The sequence below is a fragment of the Delphinus delphis genome, chromosome 16 (assembly GCF_949987515.2).
Source record: "Delphinus delphis chromosome 16, mDelDel1.2, whole genome shotgun sequence".
NCBI lineage: Eukaryota > Metazoa > Chordata > Mammalia > Artiodactyla > Delphinidae > Delphinus > Delphinus delphis.
Genome location: NC_082698.1, coordinates 15085514 through 15104279, shown reverse-complemented (window position 1 = coordinate 15104279; position 18766 = coordinate 15085514). Strand labels below are relative to the sequence as shown.

General features: G+C 35.2%; 1 protein-coding gene across 1 annotated transcript in view; it reads left to right on the top strand.

Annotated features, from left to right (window-relative positions):
• ATRNL1 (attractin like 1) overlaps nucleotides 1-18766 on the top strand; it is a 672454-nt gene that overhangs the window by 120543 nt on the left and 533145 nt on the right. The window contains exons 11-14 of the mRNA XM_060034012.1: nucleotides 10798-10882; nucleotides 12187-12395; nucleotides 13430-13548; nucleotides 18015-18147. Of these exons, the coding sequence (XP_059889995.1) occupies nucleotides 10798-10882; nucleotides 12187-12395; nucleotides 13430-13548; nucleotides 18015-18147 (546 nt within the window). The remainder of the gene's footprint in view (nucleotides 1-10797; nucleotides 10883-12186; nucleotides 12396-13429; nucleotides 13549-18014; nucleotides 18148-18766) is intronic.

Sequence of the window (18766 nt, the reverse complement as noted above, 5' to 3'; positions counted from 1 at the left end):
CTGTGGGCAGAAAAAGCAAATTCATCCTCAAAATATGTATTCTTGTTGTAATGAAATGTTGGCCCATCCACAGTGGAAGGGGCCCAATGTAGTCAGCTTGCCACCAAATGCCCAGTTAGTGTTCTTGGGGAATGGCCTTATCAGGGGATCAGGATTGATATCTTGCTGTCGGTTTGGACATTTAGTGGAAGAGTAACTCCATCAGCTTTTTTCAGAAGGAGCCCATGTTATTGCATTCCTGGATGGCCTCCATCTCTGCCATATGGCTACTTAGTGCATGTGTTCATTTCGTTGGCACCGAGGTGTCCTACGATAGAGACTGACATTAGCTTTCTCAGTCAATTGTTTACTGGTTGTTTAACGTCTCTTCTATGTTGGATGCTCTCTGATGGCCTTTAACTTGTATCACAAAGATCTTCACATTTCATGCTCATTCAGATATATTCATCCACATGTCTCTACTCTAGGACCTCCTTGTCTCTGATCTTCAATATTTCTGCTTCTAGGCTCCTGATCAGCCAGCTAGGTCATTAACTACCGCTCCTGGGCCTTTTCTCTTTCCACACAATGTACATGAGGCACAATTCTGCCCAATTGGGAGGCTTGTTCCTTTTTTGCTGTTCTTCCAGGCCACCCCTGAGTGAAGCTGTCTTGTAAGTGATAACCATTTTTGAATTGTGGCCACGTACGAAGCTTACATATTTTCATTTTCCTCTTCTTGTTATCTGGGCATAAAGGATTCCTCATACGGCCATAGCTGTAAGATGCGGGGTGGGTGCAGGGACAGCAGTGGTAGATGACACTAGGTCTGAGCTACCAGCTCATGCAGATTGCGTGTGCACTGTGTTCTTGCTCATGCTTCATCTTGGGTGCGGCTTCCATTTCATGTTCTCATGATTGTTGATGACAGAGACAGCTCATGATAGAAAACTCTGAACACACGGTCACCTAATAACCCATGTCCAGCACTCCGTCTCTGCCAAGGCTCAGTAGTGTGGTGGGAATAGAGGTATAAAATTTGCAACTGCAGATGGCATGGCCTTTGAGATGTGTGTTGGGTCTGCATATTCCACATGCTTCTTCTTGTAACAGTGACTCCTCCAATAACTATAGTATCTACTGGGTCATGTGGCCCTAGTTGCAGGGCTGTTTGCAGCGTGTCCTAGACCTATAGCAGAGCTATTTTCTGCCCTGGCATGTACTCAGAGCCGGCAGCCTTTGATATTTTCCAGTATATGGGCTTGAACAGTATTCCCAGGAATGGAATATACAGCCTTCAGAACCCCAAAAGACCTGTCAGATGTTCGCTTTCTTCCTTGCAATGGGAGTTGAAAGATGTAATAGTTGGTGTTTCAGTTCAGATGAGCTGTCTCAGAATGCTCTTGACCTCTACACCCCTAAATAGCTTACTACATGGAAGGTCTCTGAATCTCTGTAGGTTTTTTCTTCCACCCTTTGAAGCATATATGTCTTAACAAGGCCTCCAATGCATTAACTGTGCTTGTTCACCTGGTACTATTAGAATGATGCCATTAATGTAGTGGAAAAATGAGATGTTCTGCAAGATGTCCAATTGGGCCAAATGTGTTCTGACAAAAGTTAACATGATCCCAAGGCAAAATTGTGAACGTATACTGTTCTATTCCATATGAATGCATACTGCTTTTGGTCCCCTTTTCTGGTAGGGTTAGCAAAGAACACATTTGCCAAATCAGTGACCATGTTAATCTGCTCTAACAAAGATACACATCTTGCATGCTGCCTGCAGTTTGGGTTACTAACTTGTATCACAATGGTGAGCTATTGTCATCTTCCAGGCCTTGTTTAGTTTACAGGGGCCAGATTGGTAATTTAAACAATTTGAGGGGGTCCATTATCCAGCATTCTTTACATTCTTCAGGATAATACTAATTTATGCCATTCACTCCCTCTGAAATGCAACATTATTTTAAAACTTTTTATATTATCCAGGGGGTAACAGTTCCAGAGGCTTCAGCTTGATCTTTTCCACTGTAACAGACAAGGACCCAACGTTGGGGTGGTTCCATTTGCCAAGAATGTCTATTTCAATTATTAATCTAGGGACTTAGGACATGACCACTGCACAGGTCTGCAGACCCACTGGCTCATTTTGAGAAGAACTTTGGCCAGGATGCCATTAATTTCATCATTCCCATATTATCCCTGCTATAAAGAGAGGCCGTGATGTGCCAGTGTCAACTCAGACCTTGTGTCCAGCAGTACTTGCAATGTTTGTGGTTGCTTTTTTCTCTAGGCTAGGGTTACACAATGAAATGACCATTGGTACCTTTGAGGAAGAACTAGGGACGCTATTACCATGTATACTTGCTGTGGTATTACAGGGTCCTTCCTCCTGGGCCCCAGACTTTTAAATGTATCAGCTCTGGATTTAAAAAGTGGCTCAAATCCAGAAATTGAGCAATGAATTATGACTTTTTATTGTAGCATCTGCCATCACCTTTCTGATCGTTTATCCTTGATTTCTTCTGATGACATAAGTTAGGTAGTACCCTTGTTGGCTGCCCATCTGTTTTACTTCTAGGGATGCTGTGTTCTATTAAACATCTCTATAATTCTCAATAGGTCAGTCCTCTTGACTGACACTTCAATCTTGCTGCTTATTACAGTAATGGCTCTCTACTTGGATTGGATTCTGATGGTTAAGTGTCACCAGCTGGCCTCTATTTTCCTATTGTCTCCATCACTGAGCACAGTTCTGTTACAGTTTTTCATACCATCAGCTTTGGTCTATGAAGGAAAGCCACCGGTTTCTCAGTGATGCCAGTATCCCTCTCACCATCACGTTCTTCATGGCTTCAGTAAATGACATACGTTCTGGCCCTGCTGTAGGTAGAATGACCTGGTGGGTTTTCTGATGTTATACAGTATATCATGATAGAAAACTCTGAGCACATGGTCCCTTAATAATACCTGTGAAGCACTCCATCTCTGCCAGGGCTCACTAACATGGCAAGACTAGAGGTATAAAAATTTCCACTGCAGATGGCGTGGCCTTTGGCAGGTGTGTAGGGTCTGCATTGGGATTATTTCACAGGGGCTTTCTATATATTCCACATGCTGCTTTTTCCAACAGTGACAGTACCACTTTCCTAGGCTTTTAACCCCTGCTTTTAGTGTTTGCTATGACAGTTCTGGAATTTAGACTGTATTTTTCCATGTTTCTAGGAGTCACCTCTTTTCCCCCAGCTTTATTGAGGTGTAATTGATAAAATTGTAAGATATTTAAAGTGTACATTCTGATGATTTGATATAAATATACATTGTGAAAGGATCCCCCCACATCTAGTTAATTAGCACATCCATCATCACCTCATGTATTTATCTTTTTTCTTTTTGGTGAAAACACGTTCTACTCAGCAAATTTCAGTTGTACAATATTGGGTTAGCAACTGTTGTCACCAAGTATACATTAGATCCTCAGACCTTATTCATCTTATAGCTGTACCCTTTCCTCAACCTCTCCCTATTTCCCCCATACCTGGAAACCACTCTTCTACTCTGTGTTTCTATGAGTTTGACTTTGTTTTTTTTTTTAAGATTTCACATGTAAGTGATACCATTTATTATTTGTCTTTTTCTGTCTGGCTTATTTCTTTTAGCATAATACCCTCAAGCTCCATACATGTTGTCACGAACAGCAGGATTTCTTTCTTTCAAATGACTGAATAATATTCCATTGTATATATATACCACATCTTTATCCATTCATTTATTGCCGGACACTTAGGCTGTTTCTGTATCTTGGCTATTGTGAATAATGCTGCAATGAACATGGGAGTGCAGATATCTCTTTGATATCCTGTTTACATTTCCTTTGGGTATATACCCAGAAGTGGGATTGGTGGATCATATAGCAGTTCGATTTTTAGTTTTTTGAGGAACTTCCATATTGTTTTCCATAGTCGCTTTACCAATTTACATTCCCACTGACAGTGCACCCGGGTTCTCTTTTCTCCACATCTTCGCTAACACTTGCCATCTCTGGCCTTTTTGGTGATATCCATTCTGTGAGGTGTAAGGTGATGTCTCATTGTGGTTTTGATTTGCATTTCCCTGATGATTAGGGATGTGAGTACCTTTTCATGTACATGTTGCCCATTTGTGTGTCTTCTTTGGAAAAATATCTCTTCAATTCCTCTACCTGTTTTTTAATCATGTTGTTTGGGTATTTTTGCTATTGAGTTGTGTGATTTCTTTATATATTTTGGATATTAACCCCATATCAGATATATGATTTACAAATATTTTCTCCCATTCAGTAGTAGGTTACTTTTTCATTTTGTTGATGGTTTCCTTTGCTGTGTATAGGAGTCATCTTAACAGTGAGTTCACACCATCTCCCAGGGTTCTTATAAGGGGATAAATCCTAAATCCTGCATCTTGGAGAGTGCTTTTTTTTTTTTTTTTTTTTTTTTTTTTTGCGGTACGCAGGCCTCTCACTGTTGTGGCCTCTCCCATTGTGGAGCACAGGCTCCGGACGCGCAGGCTCAGCGGCCATGGCTCACGGGCCTAGCCGCTCCACGGCATGTGGGATCTTCCCGGACTGGGGCATGAACCCGTGTCCCCTGCATCGGCAGGTGGACTCTCAACCACTGCGCCACCAGGGAAGCCCTTGGAGAGTGCTTTTAAATAAATAAATAATTTTTTCCTAATCCAATGTAAGGTTCTGATGCTTTTGGTCAAACTCCCTTCGGAATCCAGAACCATGTGTATTCCCCCCAACTTCTGCCAGTATGTGCTATCTAGGTCTTACAGATCCTTTGAGACGTAGTCCCTTTCTTTTCTTAGCAGTCGCAGAATGTAACAGGCTGAGTTATGCTGAGCCAAGTTATAGACCCAATGGCCAATAAGGAAGGTGTGAGCAGATTCTGAACTAGGGTACAGGTGTTACTGGAGGAAGCTGCTGCACTGGGTTCAGAGCAAGGGTAGAGTACTGTCTCTCAGTAGAGTAGGGTACACCACTTCTGCAGTCTCAGAAGATTCAGGAAAATTTGGAAATGCAAAGTTGGGGGAGATTTTCAGGGCATCAGCTCCGATGTTCCCATCCCATGTGTCAGGGTCTTATTCTTAACACTAGTAAAAGGTTATTTTTCACCTGTGATACATGTCTAGTGTTGGTGGGGAGGGCAGATTTGCTGACTGTTATCACTTAGGGACCAAGGCTAAATTGCATTTTCTTTCATTGGTAATTAAATGGTTCCATCCAGAAATGCAGTTATCACTTTAGCTTGCATTTCCTTGACAAAAACAAGTCATATTGTCACATCCAACTTCTAAGGAGTGTGAGAGTATCATTTTGCCTAGGCCTTAAGGACGACAACTGGAATATTTGTTGAGCAGCACCAAAATCTACCACAAATACTGTGTGTAATTACTTTTCAACGTTTAGTATAATTGAAGGTTATGTCCTGGAGATAGTAATAAACCCTTCGCCTCCTACGACCACATATATTAAAAGGCAAAGAACTTCTTGAAGTAGAATTGGGTTGTGTTATTATTTGTCTGAGTTAATTGCTCTTATGTATAATTTTTTTTTATTACTGTACTGTAATGCTTTTCTTCTGCAGGGACTTTTGTGCTTTTTAAAAAAACTGTATTATTGTGTTTTTATTTTCAAGAAGTTAATGTTTATATCAAAAAGGATATTTTGATGGTGTGGTGAGGCAGTATAATGTAAAGAAGTTAAGGAGAGCTGGTTTTGATTTAACTTTACTATTTAATGACTTTAAGGAAGTTACCTAACTTCTAAAGACTCTTTTCCTTATTTAAAACATGGTGACAAAAATATTTACTCCTCAGAGTTGTTTTGAGAGTTAAATGTTGTATAGCACTGATAAGCAATTAGCATTTTTTTTTTTTTTTTTTTTTTGTGGTACGCGGGCCTCTCACCGTTGTGGCCTCTCCCGTTGCGGAGCACAGGCTCCAGACGCGCAGGCTCAGCGGCCATGGCTCATGGGCCCAGCCGCTCCGCGGCATGTGGGATCTTCCCGGACCGGGGCACGAACCCATGTCCGCTGCATCGGCAGGCGGACTCTCAACCACTGCACCACCAGGGAAGCCCAGCATTTTATTTTTATTAGGTAAAGGTCATGGCCGCCACTTTAGGAATCTTTACCCATTTAAAAAGACTATAAAAGGTTTAATGAATTCTTCAGTTAATTTTATATAATATTATAATAGTAATTAAAAATGTTTTTTAACTATTAGAAGCAACTATGTGCTTTTCAATTTCGGGCTTCCATAGCCCATAGATAGGGAGGAGGAGGCTTTTCTGTGATGAACCTTGTGGGATTATTTGCTTTTAAACTTTGCACATATATATCTTTAGTTAAAAACAAGTGGAATAAAAACAAACCACAGCAGTACAGAAGTCAAATGAGACACAAATTAGTGGATCAGGGATAAATGCTCAAAAAATGGTTCTGGGCAATTGGTATATGGAAATATACTGAGAAATATCTGGGAAATATTGTCTATGGGGAAAATTAAGTTAGATCCATGCAACAAATACAAAAATAACTTCCAACTTGATTGAAGATCAGAATAGTAAGAGCCAAACTGTACATCCTTTGAAGAAAGTTAGAGATTATCTTTACAATCTTGAATTAAGAATAAAAAGCACAAATCACAAGGAAAACAATACATTTTTTTAAATAGATCTTTATTGGAGTATAATTGCTTCACAATACTATGTTAGTTTCTGTTGCACAGCACAGCGAATCAGCCATGTGCATACACACGTCCCCATATCCTGTCCCTCTTGAGCTTCCCTCCCACCCTCCCTATCCCACCCCTCTAGGTCATCGCAAAGCACCGAGCCGTTCTCCCTGTGCTATGCTGCTTCTTCCCAGCAGCCAACTATTTTACATTCGGTAGTGTATGTATGTAGATGCTGCTCTCACTTTGTCCCAGCTTTTCCCTTCCACCCCATGTCCTCAAGTCCATTTTCTATGTCTACCTCTTTATTCCTGCCCTGCAACTAGGTTCATCAGTACCATTTTTTTTTTTTTTTTTTAGATTCTGTATATATGCGTTAGCATATGGTATTTGCTTTTCTCTTTCTGACTTACTTCACTCTGTGTGACAGACTCTAGGTCCATCCACCTCACTACAAATAACTCAATTTCGTTTCTTTTTATGGCTGAGTAATATTCCATTTTATATATGTGCCACATCTTCTTTATCCATTCATCTGTCAGGCATTTAGGTTGGTTCCACGTCCAGGCTATTGTAAATACTGCTGCAATGAACATTGTGATACATGTCTCTTTTAGAATTATGGTGGAAAACAATAAATTTGACCAAGTTAATGTACAGGCTTTTTTATGAAGATATAGTTCTCCAAAGAAGATATACAAATATCCCAGTAAGGACATAAAAAGACGCCCAACATCACTAATCATTAGGGAATTGCAAATCAAAACCACAGTGAGATACCACTCACACCCGTTAGGATGGCTGTTATCAAGAAATAGAAAACAACGAATGTTGACCAGGATGTAGAGAAATTGGAACCCTTGTGCACTGCTAGGGGGAATGTAAAATGGTGTGGCCACTATAGGACAGAGTATAGAGGTTCCTCAAAAAGTTAAACATAATTACCATATGATCCAGCAATTCTACTTCTGGGCATACACACAAGAGAATTGAAATCGGGGCAGGAACAGATATCTGTACACGCATGTTCCTAGCAGCATTATTCACAGTAGCCAAAACCTGGAAACAACCTACATATCCATATATGGATGAATGGATAAAGAAAATGTCGTACATACATACAATGGAAATTCTTCAGGGTTTAAAAAGGAAGGAAATTCTGACACATGCTACAGCACAGATGAACTTTGAATACATGCTTAGGGAAATAAGCCAGTCACAAAAGGACAAAACTGTATGAATTCATTCATTTGAGGTGCTTAGAATAGTCAAATTTATAGACAACAAAGTAGAGTAGTGGTTACCATGGGCTGGGGAGAGAAGGGAATGGGTGGTTATTATTTAATGGGTACAGAATTTTAGTTTTGCAAGATGAAGAAAACCCTGGAGATGGGTGGTGATGATGGTGCACAACAATGCAAATGTACTTAATGTCACTGAACTGTTCACTTAAAAATGGTTAAAAAACCAAAAAAAAAAAAAAAAACTCAATAGGTTGAACAGAATAAGCAAGGTGAAGAAGAATCTATAGTTTGATACCATTTATATTGTTTTATAACCTACGAAAATACTCTATATAGATCATAGATATGGGAACATTGATAAACCAATATAGGATAGTGGTTGTGTCCAAAGACAGAAGACATAAAGCAGTTAAATTTGAGAGGGAGTACACAGGGAGCCTCAATCATATCTGTAATATTTTCTTTCTTTAGAAAATCTACAGTAAACGTGGTAAAATACTGGGTTTGACAGATCTGGGTAGTGGTATATAGGTGTTTATAATACCATTCTTTAGACTATTCTGTGTGCTGAAAAAGTTTTCTTTTTCCCTAAAGAGAGTTTAGAGTTACAAGAAATCTTCAAAAGGCCTAATTTTTAGTAAATGCTGGCCTTTATTCTCTCAGCTCTTTTTCCTGACTCACTTCTTAGATGGGTTTTCTGAGCATTTTCCCTGGTTCTCATTTTGGAAATCTGCTTTTCTTCCCTCCTTCTGCTGATTTGTTTTGGACACTGGGCCGAATTACTTATTCTTTTGTCCTAGATAGGCTCAGATTATTGGGTCACTTTCTTTTCTGGATTCCAGATGTCCTAAAGATGACCTTGAAGATGATTCTTCTTTGGAGATTTTTATAATAAACTGGTTTCTGGAATTCCTAATTTCTGGAAGTCCTACTCTTTGATCTGACTCTTTTCTGTTTCATTTCTTTGACGCACATTCAGGTTTCTAATTCTGTTGCTGAAATACTGTATTTAACACACAATTTATGAATCAGTGGCCATGTGGGGTGTGTGTGTGTGTGTGTGTGTGTGTGTGTGTGTGTTGGGTTTTGGTGGAATGATTAAAATCTGTCTGCCCTAACTCATTATCTATCTCTAACATTTTCATCTCTTTCTTTGTCAAAGTCTGTACCTTTTACAGGTCACCCCTTCTCTCCAAATGGGAATTATCTTTCAGAATCCATTCAATATACTTTTATAACATCAGACATTCATAAACATAATTTATAGAAAAACAAAGGTAATCTAATGGGCCTTAAGGACATTGCTTAACTTCTCCTAGGTCTCCTTTTTCATTTCTGGCATATGGTGATACCAGCTCAATCAATCTCACTGGATTCTTATACAGACTATTTTAAGTTATATAGATGAAAGCACTTTGGAAGTTTTATATTACTGCATGCATATACACTTAAGAAATGTACATTTCTTAAGTGAACTCCAACGCATAAAATTGGTAGACTATGAATATTATGTGTAAGCCTTTCTAATAGTAGTTCTCAAAATGTGATCTTCAGAGCCTTGGCTCCTGGAATGTTAATAGGTGTTATGTGAAAAGTGCTTCTATGGATAAAACATTGGGAAAACACGGGGTTTAGTAAAGTTAGGCTTCTGTGCTTTTGTACTCTCTCTTTTGAGAGTAGTTAATAGGTTCATGTACTTTGTGAACTGTAGAGAGAGATTATATCAACTAAGGAATACCCCTTTTGGGGCAGATTTGTGAACCTCAGAATACACAGAGAGTGGGAGATATAATTCAAGATACATTTTATTGCTCTCAGTCTTCCAGTTTAATGTTCTAAACTGTGGTTTTCGTTTTTGTGATTCCTTTGATCTTTACTAGTAATAATATTGAATTAAAGCCAAATTTATTATTTCATTTCTAGTGTAATAGGCATGATTGCTTATATAAGAAAACAAGCAATTCATTACAACTAATTGTATTTGAGATTATTTTCTTGTTTCAAAAGGGCTTCTAAGTTACCAAAAAATGAAATAAATTTGTTTTCAACCTTGTTCCATCTATGTGCTTGTATTAAATACCAAGGCCTGCTTTTAGATATGCCATGTCTAAGAGGATAAAATCTAAAACACTGTCCTGAGAACGTTTCTAGTCACTGAATACTGAATTATTTGACATCTCAAAATCTCTATTAATACATGTGTCAATTCTGAGGCTATATTTAAATGATGAACAGTTTTCTTTAATCATTTTTCTTTCCATAGTCTTTATGTAGCTCATGAATTATTTAGGTTTCTTTTTTTCATTTTTTTCTATTTTTTGCAACTAAAGCTCTTCTCCTTTACATAAAATGAAAACTATTCCTTTGAAATATCGAATCATTAAACTGATTTAAATATTTTATTTTGATGATTCCATTTTTAGGCATTCTTTCATTGAGTATTATATATTCCATTTAATTTTGCATGCATGCATGTAAAATTTGATTTCGTGATTTAACTTTCTGATGGGTTTGCCCAGTATTGACATTAATGAATTTTACTATATGATTCTTGGTTTATTTAATAAAATATGTCATTGAAATTATCCTCCAATGTAAAGTTCATCTAATTTTTTTCCTTTGATTTCCTTTATTCTCATACATGTAAAATTATTTGTGATAATTTTAGGCAGAAGTTATTTTTATCTAAGGAATAATGCTAGTTGAGTAATGATACTAAATTGTAGGCATGGAAAATTAATGAAAGGCTTCCTAATTTTAAGTATTGTATCTTTATTTGGCCAATGATTATTTTATATTTGTCCTAAATAGTTCTTTTTTTTCACTTTTTGTTTTGCTGTTTTCATTTTCCTAGCTTGTGATGAATGGAAAATATTACCAAAACCAAACCTTCATAGAGATGTCAACAGATTTGGACACTCTGCAGTTGTCATTAATGGGTAAAAGAAGCACATTTATCAGTTATACTACCCACATATCTTGTTATTCTTTAGAAAAATTATTGTTTGTACTTAATGGATTGGATTTTCTATATCCCTGTAATACCGTGGAATGAATTTTGCTTCATTAACCATATCCTTCATTTCTTTTTTGTTTAAATTTATTTAAGGGGCAGGGGAGTATCAAAGGAAAGGTGCTGAGATAGAACTTCAGATACTCTTTTAAAAAGTCATCCTGCCTTCTTTCCTTTTTCCAGAGATCAGATCATGAATGACTTCCTTAAAAAAGATCAGTCTGAAGTGATAGAAAGGCTAGCCACATATTTCTTCTGAGGAGAGCAAGGGAAGTGAGAAGAATTAGATTCTCATTTTGGTTCTGTCATAACTGAATGTGTGACTTTTGACAAATCTCTTAACCTCTCTGGCCTTTAAGACTGTTCTATCCACTGGGAATTTGGACTGGATGATCATTAAGTTACCTTCATCCTTTAAGTTATTATGATTTTGCTATTTCTATAGCAAAAGTTCGTTAATGTGGGCTTGTGACAGTAAACAATATGCTAGATCATTCATTAGCTTAACATTTGTAATTCATGACATTTTTCATAAGTTCATTTTATTACTACCTTATTCTAATTATGTAAAAATTCTCCAATATAATACTAAAAGTAGTCAGAACTTAATCGTAATGAAGCTGTGTAACTGATATCAGTTAGCTTTTGAAACTGAAATAAAAGAAATTCAGAGTGTAAACATAAAACCTCTAGGCTTCTCTGTTGAAAACTGCATTTGGTTGATTTTTATTTTCTTTTTTTAAATAATAAAAGATATTCTTGAAGCATTTTCTGATCTTTTCCATTTATTGTGTTAATAATATTTTTAGAAACAAAAATTAGGCTGTTTTGAGGGCATGTCAAATTTTTTGGCATTGGTAGTATTAATTAATTCAGTAATCATCTGGGCTTTTCAAATTGAAACTTTGAAAATCTTTTTGATAATTTTACTCTTGGTCTTTTTATTTTACAAGAGGATAGTAAAACACTATATGAAGAACTCTATATCTAATTTCTAAATTCTTTGTATTCAAAAATTATAATTCTATATAGCAATTCTAAAGTATATCTTATTGTCTAAAGTGTATCTTATTATAGTATATACAGCTACTATATATTTCTAAAAAATTGTTTCCTAACTAGATAAGATAATGTAAAATGTGTATTTAAATTTATTTTTTAAAACTAACACATTAGACAGAGACTTTTCTTAATATTGTTCCTTTAAGATTCTTATTTTGTCTCTAATAGGTCCATGTATATATTTGGAGGATTTTCTAGTGTACTCCTTAATGATATACTTGTATACAAGCCTCCAAATTGCAAGGCTTTCAGAGATGAAGAACTTTGTAAAAATGCTGGTCCAGGGATAAAATGTATTTGGAATAAAAATCACTGTGAATCTTGGGAGTCTGGGAATACTAATAATATTCTTAGAGCAAAGTGCCCTCTGAAAACAGGTAAACATTTTTTTTCTTTCTTATATTTGGAACAAAGCTTCTTTATTTGGCTAGAAATGGAAATGCATTCTGCTTGTAAGAATTACCTTAGTAGCTTTCAGAAATTAAAAACTCAGATTCTCTAATTAGGAATTCTAATGTTTGAATTTAGCAGTGATTAGTAATTTAATATCTTTATTAGCTATTTTTAGTTTTCTTTTTTGAATTCTGTATGTAATATTTATATATCAATTTGTATATGCAACATGACCATATATATGAATTATTTTCATATGTAAGTAAAAAATGCTTTCAAATACACCCTAAGATATACTGTATCCTTCAAAGAAAAAAAATGAAGTAATTTATTCTGCATTTGGTAATTTTTTTCTTTCTGAATTATTGCCAAGGCAGACCATAAAGTTAAAAATTTTCTAGAATTTTGATGAGTTTTGTTATAATTTAATATTTCTTATAAAATATTGAATAAATAAATCAAACCTATGAATAATTACTAATAAATATTTATTTATGAGGAATGATTTGGATAAAAATTGTTCAATTTTCTTTAAATGAGTGGGGCTCTTATACATTTTTGGTGCTACAATTAACAAATCAAGTTTTGCTAATCTATAGTAAGTCATGTCTCTAAATATCTTTATGAAGAATAATAAGCAATGAGTATTTGTTATAATGTTTTCTTTTAGATATATAGTAATACATTTTGTTTAGTAAAATACCTCTAAATCTTTTTCTCCCTCCATAATGTGTAAATTTTAATTAATTAATTAATTACTTATTTTAATGTGTAAATTTTAAATGGCTGTAGGATCCTGGTAGACTGAATAAAGATGAGTCTAGGAGGTATCTAAATCCCTTTAAATATAATTAAATTACAAAATTGAGTTCATATTGAAGAATTTATTTTGATATTGATGGTTATATTTATGGTTTAAAAATGTCTTAGTGATTCTTAACAGATGTTAAAAATATGTGAATTAAGACGTGTGACATTTTCTTTTTCATCCTGATATGTTCTCTCATTTGTATCACAGCTGCTTCTGATGACAGATGTTACAGATATGCAGATTGTGCCAGCTGTACTGCCAATACAAATGGGTGCCAGTGGTGCGATGACAAGAAATGCATTTCATCAAACAGTAACTGCAGTATGGTTAGTATTTATGGGTAAATGATGTTGTAGCTAACATGCTACTTCATAATCGTTAGCTTACCATTTAGTACCACAGTACAAAATAGCACTTTCCTTATCAAGATATTTAGAAGGGGGAAGGGTGAAATAGGGGTATGAGATTAAGAGATACAAACTACTATGTATAAAATTGATAAGCAACAAGGATATATTGTCCAGCGCAGGGAGTTATAGCCATTGTTTTGTAAGAATGTTAAATGGAGTATATAATCTTTAAAAATGTTGAATCACTATGTTGCACACCTGAAGCTAATTCAATATGGTAAACCAACTATACTTCAAAAAAAAAAAGAGATTTAGAAAGTATGTAGGAAATCACCTACTTCCTGGTATGTTGTAAATTCAGCCTGTAGCTCCTTGCTCATATTTGTCAGTCTAGATTCCATTTTGAATCTGGAAACTTTTACTTCTTTTCATAAATAAGGTTGGGAAAATCCTTTCAAAAATTGTTTTTAAGAAAAGACTGTAGCTATAAACATTGTCTTCTGTGCTGATGAAAATAGGATTATATAAGGATTATATTATATAAGTCATTTCCGTGAGATTCTTGTCAGACATGCATTAACAGTGGTGTGGTTTAGGTTTTGTTTATACACTTTGTGTGCGAGTTTAATCTGAAGTATTGACAGTGGTAGTTTTCCTTTTATCTGTCTTTAGATCTCTGGTTCTCTGAGGCAATATTGTCCCCCGGAGGGACGTTTGGCAATGCGTATTTTTTGGGTTGTCACAACTATGGGGCTGCTACTGGCATCTACTGTGGAGAAAGCCAGGGATGCTGCTAAACATCCTACAATGAATGAACAGCCCTCCCACAAAAAATAATTGTCTGGCTCAAAATTTCACTAGTGATGAGGTTGAGAACCCTATTATAGATAAGAGTATTGAAAAAATAATAAAATTAGTATTGATGATAGATTAAAATGGATTAAGAGCAGCAAAAATTAACCTTTTAAGTGGGTAGCATCAAAATGTCCCATATTTTTTAGAGGATGTCAACAAGTTGAAGGAAAAAAATTTTTAAAGTATTAACAATTATGTTTAGTAGGGTTAAAGATTCTCTTATTGGAGTATAGCTTAAATAACTAAATAGTGTACAGACAGATTTTCAACTAAATACATATTATTTTTTATTTTTCTGAATTTTTATTAATCAAGAAAACTATCCACTTGTTTTTCAAGATACCAAGCAGAAGTAAAAGGTAAAGAAAAGGGAATTTGAAAACTAAGTAATAAGTTTTTATTTTATCATCTAAAATTTTTCTTTAGTAACCAGTCATATTTCAAAATACTTAGTTGTATGATTCTATTCTAAAATAATATTTAAAACTTAAAATGAAGGAAAATATTGAATTATTGACTAATCAGATTGAACCCTTTTGTTTTCATACATACTGTGTTGGTGTATACTTTTCAGTGATATGAATTGCTGTAATGATAATAGATACCTCAATTTTATTTGAGTTTTAATGTTAATATGACATGACTCACTTTGAAAATTTGAATTATTTTTTATACTTGCATAATATTCATCTAATGGGAGTTACATTAGTGAATAATGTGGAAGTAGGAGGTAAGTAAAATAAAATATAGGAATAAGGGACTAAAATGGAGAACGTTATTAGATAAAAATTGCAAGCAGATTTTACTTAAAAATTTGTTCGGTAACTGAGTTAATTTGTGTTTAGACATTTACACTATATGAAAATACACATATCTCAAAAATTGTATTATGCAAATTGTTATCAAGTGTTCATTTTTAAAAGTGGCCTTTTGCTTTAGAGTTATTTTTGATAATGATGTGTTAACAAGGAAAGTACTGGGTGAGATAGTATAAGTGAGCAGATGGTACTCACTTGTAATTTAGACTTTGATGTAATATGTCTTTTGGATGGTTTTATCGGAATGTCTGATGATTCAGCTAAACCAAATGCTAATGGATACAGAAAGGTCTATGAGATTTTAGTGTAAATGATGTCCACTGAGATTCTATTTCATTATTTAGTCATAGTTACTGCAAGTTGCATATTTTGTGCTCTAATAGCTCCAATAACCTTACTTCTTACAGATTTTCATTTTAAATTTACATCTAAATATAGTAGGATGAAGATGAGTAGAGTAATGGTTATGCTTCACAGTCTGTTTATTAATGTACATCTGGTTCATTAGGCCAAAAAATGCCAGCCATGTTTCAAAGTAACAGTCAGCTTTCTTCCATCATTGAATAAATTGGCCCTGTGTGTGACTGAAATATAATTTCATCTTTTGTACTGTTTCAGTATCAATAAATGATTATACTGTTCTTTTTTTTTTAAATACATTTATTTTTGGCTGCAGTGGGTCTTCGTTGCTGTGCGCAGGCTTTCTCTAGTTGCGGCGAGCAGTGGCTACTCTTTGTTGTGCTGTGTATGCTTCTCATTGCAGTGGCTTCTCTTGTTGCAGAGCACGGGCTCTGGGTGCACGGGCTTCAGTAGTTGTGGCATGCAGGCTTATTAGTTGTGGCTCACGGGCTAAGAGCGCAGGCTCGGTAGTTGTGGTGCACGGGCTTAGTTGCTCCGTGGCATGTGGGATCTTCTGGACCAGGGCTTGAACCTGTGTCCCCTGCATTGGCAGGCGGATTCTTAACCACTACGCCACCAGGGAAGTCCCAATTACACCGTTCTTAATGAAGAGCAGTTGAGTTATTTGGATGGTGACTCTGATGTTACCATTGTTCTTCTAAAGATTGGCATTAAGCTGTTACTCTTTCTCTTATTCTAACATGTTGTTTAGCCATTCTCTTGTCTTTTTTATAGGTTATTTTATTTATCAGATGATTCAAGTAAATTTATTTTTAGTTAACAGATGTTTGGAACTATAATAATTGTATAGAATAATACTAAGATTTATATACTATATGAGAACAAAAAGCTATGAATCAGAAAAACAACATTAAGAAAATTTATATGTTCTTAATGAAAACGTGATGGTTGAATAAGAGTTGCAACGTAATTTGGGTTTTAAAAAAATATTTCTTCTGCGATTATTTTAGGATGAGTAAGATAAACATTAGTATCTATGTACTTTTTTTCTTTTCTTTTTTTTTTTTTTTGTGGTACGTGGGCCTCTCACTGTTGTGGCCTCTCCGGTTGTGGAGCACAGGCTCCGGACGCGCAGGCTCAGCGGCCATGGCTCACGGGCCCAGCCGCTCCGCGGCATGTGGGATCTTCCCGGACCAGGGCACGAACCCATGTCCCCTGCATCGGCAGGCGGACTCTCAACCACTGCACCACCAGGGAAGCCCCTATCAATGTACTTTTAATCTGTGACCTTATAGTATATGCAATTTGCTCTAAAGAAATTAACATCTTTGAAATGGAGGTGACCGCAATGTATTTTATGTTGGAAAGTATAGTAGTTTATAAATAAATATTTGATGGGTGACATTTTAAAGTATATATCTAAGAGGATAAAAATTGCTTCAACCATTTTTATATATGGGCGAGTTATAAGCAAATTTTAACTGTTAAGTTTTTTGGTTGAAGAGAACTATTTAACACCCTTACATGAGAAAGCCTGAGGTAAGTATGTCTGCCTACTGAAATAAAAGGGGCCTCAGGGTGCAGCATGTGTTTTTTCCTTTTTGTTTTTTTCTCAAAAAAGAGTAACAGGAAGAGTTGAGCCCAAAATTTTAGAATTTGATTTTCATTATCATAGATGCTAAAAATATTATGTGAAATATTGAAACTTGGTATGTGCAGGGAACTCACACCAAAGTTTCTATGTTGCCTTTTTTTTCTTTTTTAACCTTTAACCTCTTAGAGCTGGAATTAGTTGAAATATGATAGTTGTATAATAGGACTGATCAAAATGTAACTTTTGCAGGTTCTTTTCAACCTACATTATGGAAATGTGACAGATACATACAGGAGAAACATCAATTAACCAAAACCATTATTTAATGTCTGTGGAAGTAAAATTAGTTTGAGTTATTGAGAAAATAATTTATCTTTTTAGATTTTATTGGATTTTGATAAAACATCTCTTTAAGTTTTTCTACTCATCATTTCTACTTCATTCCCAAGGATCTGTATGATAGTTTTATTATGACTAGAATTCTTTCATGTGATCAGAGAGAAATGACTTTGTGCATTGGCTTTATTTATTGAATTGGAAACCTGTTATCAGATTCAATAGAATAGGTTTTCATTACATGGTTTCTGTTTCAAATTGTGTAATTTGCACATTTTTCCAGTAAGCACACATTCTAATTCGAAGAACTTTGTTTAAATAAAGAAATGAGTAAGAGAAATTCTGATTCAGTACAATTGGATTTGGTGTTAGAAATCTGTATTGTAAAGCTCACCAGGTGACTTATATGTACACTGAAGTTTAAGAGTCATTGCTTTACAAAGGTGAAAAATAACATGCTTTATCTTTTAATTTTCTAGTCTGTGAAAAACTATACCAAATGTCATGTGAGAAATGAGCAGATTTGTAACAAACTTACCAGCTGTAAAAGCTGTTCACTAAACTTGAATTGCCAGTGGGATCAGAGACAACAGGAGTGCCAGGCTTTACCAGGTAAAGATTTCAATTGGGTAAATGAGTTTTATAGTCCACAGATGAATGCCATTATAGTAAAGAACGTTTAGTAAGAATATTCCATTTTCTAAAATTAAATCAGTAGCAAATAAACAATAATATTGGAGTAATGATAGCAGTGTTTCTACAAGAAAAGTTTGTATGTTCATTTCTAATTCTTTTCAGATGTTCAAGGTTTCTTGTATTTATTATGCTATTGACTTGATCAGAATACTGTTCAATTAAAAAATTATGTCTTAAAAACATAGAAAATAAAAAGTATTCAGACTAGTATCCAGATCTAGCAATGTTAACATTTTAGCATATTGGATTTATTTTTTAAGTGCCCTTTATTTTTTAAATTTCAGGAACTGTTTTTTACTGACTGCTTTTTTGTTACAAATTGAAACATTTATAGTAATTGTTATATGATTTAATGAGAATCTAAGTTCTGCAAACCAGAGCAAAACTCATTTTATTTATTTTTAAAAAAATAATTAATTAATTAGGTTGTGCCAGGTCTTAGTTGTGGCAGGCAGGCTCCTTAATTGTGTCTCGCCAGCTCCTTAGTTGCAGCATGTGTACTCCTTAGTTGCGGCTTGCCAGCTCCTTAGTTGTG